General features: G+C 46.7%; 2 protein-coding genes across 2 annotated transcripts; both read right to left on the bottom strand.

Moving 5' to 3' along the window:
• Window positions 1-436: 436 nt before the first annotated feature.
• LOC112344020 (pentatricopeptide repeat-containing protein At1g11290, chloroplastic-like) lies at window positions 437-1803 on the bottom strand. Its single transcript, XM_024668152.1, has 2 exons — window positions 615-1803; window positions 437-555 (listed from the first exon to the last, which is right to left on the bottom strand). Exons 1-2 carry the CDS (start codon window positions 1801-1803, stop codon window positions 515-517), a joined length of 1230 nt encoding a protein of 409 aa, XP_024523920.1. The 3' UTR covers window positions 437-514.
• An 802-nt stretch (window positions 1804-2605) lies between these two features.
• On the bottom strand, window positions 2606-4015 carry LOC9641259 (pentatricopeptide repeat-containing protein At4g02750). The gene has a single exon (XM_024668154.1). It carries the CDS (start codon window positions 4013-4015, stop codon window positions 2606-2608), a length of 1410 nt encoding a protein of 469 aa, XP_024523922.1.
• Window positions 4016-5517: the final 1502 nt, after the last annotated feature.

Genomic DNA, 5517 nt, shown 5'->3' with positions numbered 1-5517 from the left:
GACAGCCATGCCTTGCTCGAGAGAACCTAAGCTGGAGCAAGCTGCTGCAACACTGGCAAGAATAAACTCGTCGGGTTCCACGTCCATGCCGTGATAAAGCTCCAGCGCTTTCTCCGGCTTCCTCTTCTGGACGTAAGCCATGATCAAGGTCGTCCAGGTGTGCCGATCTCTGCGTTTGGTCACGTCGAAGGCGGCTCTTGCATCGTCCAGACTCCCACACTTGCAATACATCCCAACGAGCGCGTTCTGGACTGCCGAGTCTTCCCTGCTCGGGCTCTCCTTCAGCCGTGCATGGACGGCCTTGCCTTGCTCCAGAGCCTCACCGCTCGCGCAGCAGCATATAACGCTCTTGAAAATCATGGCATTCGGCTCCACCCCTCGAGAAACCATCCTCCAAAACAGCCTCAAAGCCTCGTCCGTCAACCCGTGCCGAGCGTAAGCCGAAATGATGCTCGACCAGGCAGCCACGTCTTTGTTTTCGCCATGAATGTTATCAAAAATCCGTCTCGCTTCCTCAATCTTGCCGTGCTTCCCATACATTCCGACCAGAGAAGCCTGCACGATTGGATCAGCCTCAAATCCACAAGCAAAGGCAAGGTCTCTCACAAGCTCACCTTCTTTCAGAGTGGAACAAGCCGCGATGAGCGTGGAGAAAATGGCCGCGTTAGCCTCCACCTTCTCGTCTCTCATCCTGTTGTAGAGCTCGAGAGCCCGAGCGACATCTCCGTGCTGAGCATATCCGGCCATGAGACACGCCCATGCACCGACATCACGCGTTGGAAGCTCGAAAAAAATCCTCCTCGCCTCGTCCAACTCTCCACACTTGGCATACATGCTCATCAGAGCGTTCTGCACGATCAAATCCGGCTTTAGTCCGCTCTCGACAAACCTTGCATAGAGTTTCTTACCGAGATCAATCTCTCCCACCATCGAGCAAGCAGTGAAAGCGCTGGCGAAAACGAAGCTGTTTAACTTCCCTGTCATCCTCGCAAAGAGCTCGAGAGCTTCCCGGGGATGGCCGCCTTGGACGTAAGCCGAGATGATAGCGTTCCACGACATGGAATTCTTCTCTCGCATCCCCTCGAAAAACTCACGGGCCGACACCAAATCCCCACACCGGGCATACATCGTCACCAATGCGTTCCCGATCACCACGTCGTGAACTCCAGCGATCTTGGAGTGATGAATGCGCTCGTGGATCCTTCGACCATGTTCCAGATCGCCCAAGTGGGTGCAAGCCGCGAGAGCGCTGGCGAAGATGGATCGATTAGGCTGGATGCGCTGCTCGCATTCCAGGTTGAGGAAGAGATCGAGCGCTTCCCCGTGGCGGCCATGGTGGACGTAGCCCGCGATCATCGAGCTCCACGACTGCTCGTTGCGATGGATCGTGCCGGCGAAGACCTCGCGCGCCAAATCCACACTGCCGCACTGGCAATACATCTGGACGAGGAGATTGGAGACGACGGTGCTCGACTTCCACTTCCTGGTCCTCAAGATGTGAGCATGGACGCGCTTGCCCTGTGCCAGCGCCTTGCGCTCGCCAATCTGCCTGAGAACGAAGCCATATCCCTGCGATGGATCGGGCATCGTGGCGATCTTCTCTAGCATCTCGTCCAGCTCTTGGAATCCCTCGCCGCTCCCCAGGACGGCGTGGCTGATCCTGCTGCTCCTAAGTACCCGCGAGAACTGCGCCGACTCGACGGCGTTGCGAGCACCCCTGAATCCGGAGGAATGTAGGCGGAGATTGCAGTACCTGAAGGCCTCCCGCCCAGGCAGTAGCAGCAGCAATGCCGCCCCAACCATCGCATTGCTCCAAAGAACCCTAAAATCTGTTTATCCAAACCTTAAACTTCTAATTTATGCTAATTTTAATTTAATTTTTCAGCAGTTATTTTTATCATACTTGAATTTAAAAAGCCTATACATATATATAGGTTAATAATTTAAAATTATTTCATAAAAATAATATAAAAGATTTTTTTTAGTTTAAAACATTTGAAAAAACTGCAGTACAATCAAATGATACAATATCATGAAAGAGCAATATAAGTAATTAGTATACTATGAAAATATTTATTCAATTTGATGTTATTTTGATTATGTTAATATTTTAAATTTTAATAAATTATAATATCAACTGCATTATTATCACTTTAAACTTTACTATTTTCATTTAGTTCTTTTATGATTATTTACAATGAGTACATTTAATTTCTTTTAACCTAAAGTGTTTATAAAAATATTCTATAATCATCTAAAACATTGGGATTGATGTATAAAGGGGTAAAATTTTGATGGAAAGATAAATATTTTAAATATTTAATCTATTAAACTTTATAAGTAGTTACCATTTTCCTTGAGAAAATATTTTTTTATATATTAAAATGTTGAAACTTTAATTTAATATTAAATATTAATTTTAGTATTTTTCCACAACATGACCTAATTTGCAAAAGTATCCTGTTATTTGCCAAGACAATAAGTTCTTTATGACAAACAAATATCCCTTGTGCCTTAAGTCTTTTACAATTGACTAAAGAGTCACCTGAATTATGAATCTGGTAGTTTTGCAGAAGGAAAGAGTTTACTAATTCCATCATCTTTCTTAACATCTAGAATTACACGCATTGAGCAGCGCCTCCCAGACTGGATCATCTGCCGCGACTTGCATGCTTGCGACGAGATCTCGGGCGGAGGTGATGAGCCCCGCTCGCCCCAGCACGTCGATGATATAAAAGTAGTGGTCTCTCCACGGATCAAGCCCGTGATCTGAGCTCCCCGCTAGCAGCAGCACTCTCGCCTCGCCGATCATCCCAGTGTTGCTGCAAGCGACGAGCGCGCTCGTCAGGGGCTGGCCGCAGAAGCTCCATCGCACACCCTCCATAGCCATTGCTTGCAGCATCTCCATTGCTCGCTCGCACTCCCCGAATTGGGCGAAGTCTCCGACCATGCTCGTCCACGAAACGGAGTCCCTGCTTGGCATCCGGTGGAAGAACTTGCTTGCTTGGTTTCGAAATGCTCCGTGGTGGTTCATCCCCGCTAGCAGACAGTTCCACGACACTGTGTTCTTGTGAGGCATGGATTCAAACACCACTTTGGCCATCGCGAAGAATCCATTGTGAGTGTAGGCCGTCACCATTGCGTTCCAGGAAACGAGGCTGTGATCCGGCATGAGATCGCAGAAGACGAGCTTTGCTTGTTCCAGTTGACCCTCCAAAGCATATGCGGCAATCATTGCATTCCCCGACACCACCTTGTCTTCCAACATTCCGTCAAACATCGATCTTGCCTCCTCAAGCTTCTGATGTTGGGCATAGGCTTGAATCATGGCAGTCCACGAGACTGTGTTTTGTTCTGGCGTTTTATCAAACGTTGACTTTGCGACAAGGAGATTCCCCGCTTGGGTATATGCGACGAGCAGCGCAGTCCACGAGACTAGGTCGTGAAGTTGCATTTGATCAAACACATCCTGCGCTGCTTCTTCTCTTCCAGCTTGAGCAAGTGTGGCGAGAACCGAGTTCCACGAGATCAAATTGTGTTCCGGCATGGAATCAAATACATCTTTAGCCTTATCCACATGTCCGGATTGGGCATTTGCTTTGATCATGGAGTTCCAGGAGACAACGTCCCTTTGCGGCATAAGGTTGAACATTGTTCTAGCCGAATCCAAACGAAAATTGTCTGTATAAAGTTTTATCATGGTGTTCCATGCGACAAGATCTCGGATAGGCATCGCATCAAATATGCTTCGTGCACCTTCAAGATGCCCGTTTTGGGCATATGCTTTGATGAGCATTGTCCAGGAGAAAACGTTGGGATTGCTAAGGGTGTCAAAAACTTTCCGAGCGTCTTCGAGGCTACCGCATCTGCCGTACATTTGGACAAGAAAGTTGGCCACCAATCTGTCATGGCAATGCGGGCTTCTCTCGATCTGAAAGTGGAGGACCTTTCCCTCCAGTAGATCGCAAGTGCTCGATAGATTTGCAAGAATCTCCTCCACATTGTGCACTTGCATAGATCCTCAGCACATCACATGTGAGACAATTGAAATCTTAGTGGAGAAATGGAACTCTTTTTCATGAGCAGTATCAGGATCATCTATAAATTATAGTTTTCTCTCCCAACTTGGTGATGACGCGTAGTCCTAACATTTCTTATCTTGGGGATCGGGTCTCGAGACAACATAGTTTACTCTCTGTGATTGGCGTTTGACTTGTACACAGCCGGATTTCGTGTTTCATCTACACCAGGAAGGAAATTCCTTCATGGGCGCTCTTCTTTCCCTTGCAAAACGATACAAAAACTACACACAAAACGAAGCAAAGAGAGACAGAGGAAAAGGTGGCGGGCATTTTCTTGATACGATGTGTATCACATTGGCTGGCTTTGCTTGTTTGACTTTGGTGGCTACTTACGAGGTAAAACACACAGCTTGCCTGCAACTTTTACAAGCACGGACAAAGACTTGAAAGAGCAGCGTATTTTTAAAACAGCGGGGGAATCTTTTGAGATCCGTGATCGTAGAGCAACTGAATCTCCTTGAATTTAACTTGTTTTGTTTCTTGGTCTTCGTCTTCTTTAAAGAAAAAATAAAACCCTCTCTTTTTTCTACTTAAATGACATGAGAGAGACGTCTCAAACTCAATGCTTCTCTGCTGCTGCTACTACTGCGCTCACTGCTGCTCGTGCTTGGTAAGGTGTGATCCTTAAATCGGGAGCTGGAGATGTTTTTCGGGGGGCAATGTCGGTGACATTAGGGCTGTACCACCTACGCGTTACGTAGGCCATACAACAGTGTATACTTGCAAAATAAAGACTCGACACTATGGTGATCGCTTGCTGATGCTTAGATCTTGCTGATCCCAAACTTGAGATCGATAATCAAATCCAAAAAAATACTATTAGAACAACAGCTCTACTAAACTATAACTAAACTATAAGACACTTGACAAGCCAGTAGTATATTTAAGAGGACCTAGAAAATTTTGCTAGGGGTGTGTGTAGCTTGTACGGTGGCCATAAATCCATCTCCAATGCCCAATGGAGCAACCACCTGGTCAGGTGAGTGGTAGTATAGGCAAAGAATATTCCATCTTCAAACCCTAAACACCACCCAGTTGCAATTGTGTACTTAGAGGGTTTGTTTGATTTGTCTACCAATGTACATACAGGGCTTGATACAAGTATGTTGAATCATACACACTCATAAGCTTGAGTGTTAGTCAAACCAGAATTTTAAGTTCTTTGCTTGGCTGGATGGTTTTGATGGATGAGTGAATTTGTGGTAGTAGTAGTAATAGTGGTAGTACTAGTCCATGTTGGACAGAGGTTCCAAGTTTTTTTCCACCCAGTACAAGGAGGAAGAAATGTGGCCCATGCCATGCATTTGGGACAATGGGCCTATTTATGACCGCTCTAGGCCCATTAAATGCACGCACGTGGTTGCCCCTGCCACGTCGGCCCTGCCTGGCCCAAATTCAGATGGCTGGCCAGGCCCTGGCCCAAATAGATATGGTT

The sequence above is a fragment of the Selaginella moellendorffii genome, unplaced genomic scaffold, assembly GCF_000143415.4.
Source record: "Selaginella moellendorffii unplaced genomic scaffold, v1.0 SELMOscaffold_469, whole genome shotgun sequence".
Classification (NCBI taxonomy): Eukaryota; Viridiplantae; Streptophyta; class Lycopodiopsida; order Selaginellales; family Selaginellaceae; genus Selaginella; species Selaginella moellendorffii.
This window is presented reverse-complemented; position numbering and strand designations above follow the sequence as displayed.

What these genes read in the sequence shown, in the direction of transcription:
- LOC112344020 (XM_024668152.1), bottom strand. Translation starts at nt 1,803, where the DNA reads ATGGTTGGGGCGGCATTGCTGCTGCTACTGCCTGGGCGGGAGGCCTTC. An exon ending in TTGTTCCACTCTGAAAGAAG is followed by an intron (nt 556 to 614) that starts GTGAGCTTGTGA and finishes CCAATCGTGCAG; the next exon opens with GCTTCTCTGGTCGGAATGTA.
- LOC9641259 (XM_024668154.1), bottom strand. Translation starts at nt 4,015, where the DNA reads ATGCAAGTGCACAATGTGGAGGAGATTCTTGCAAATCTATCGAGCACT.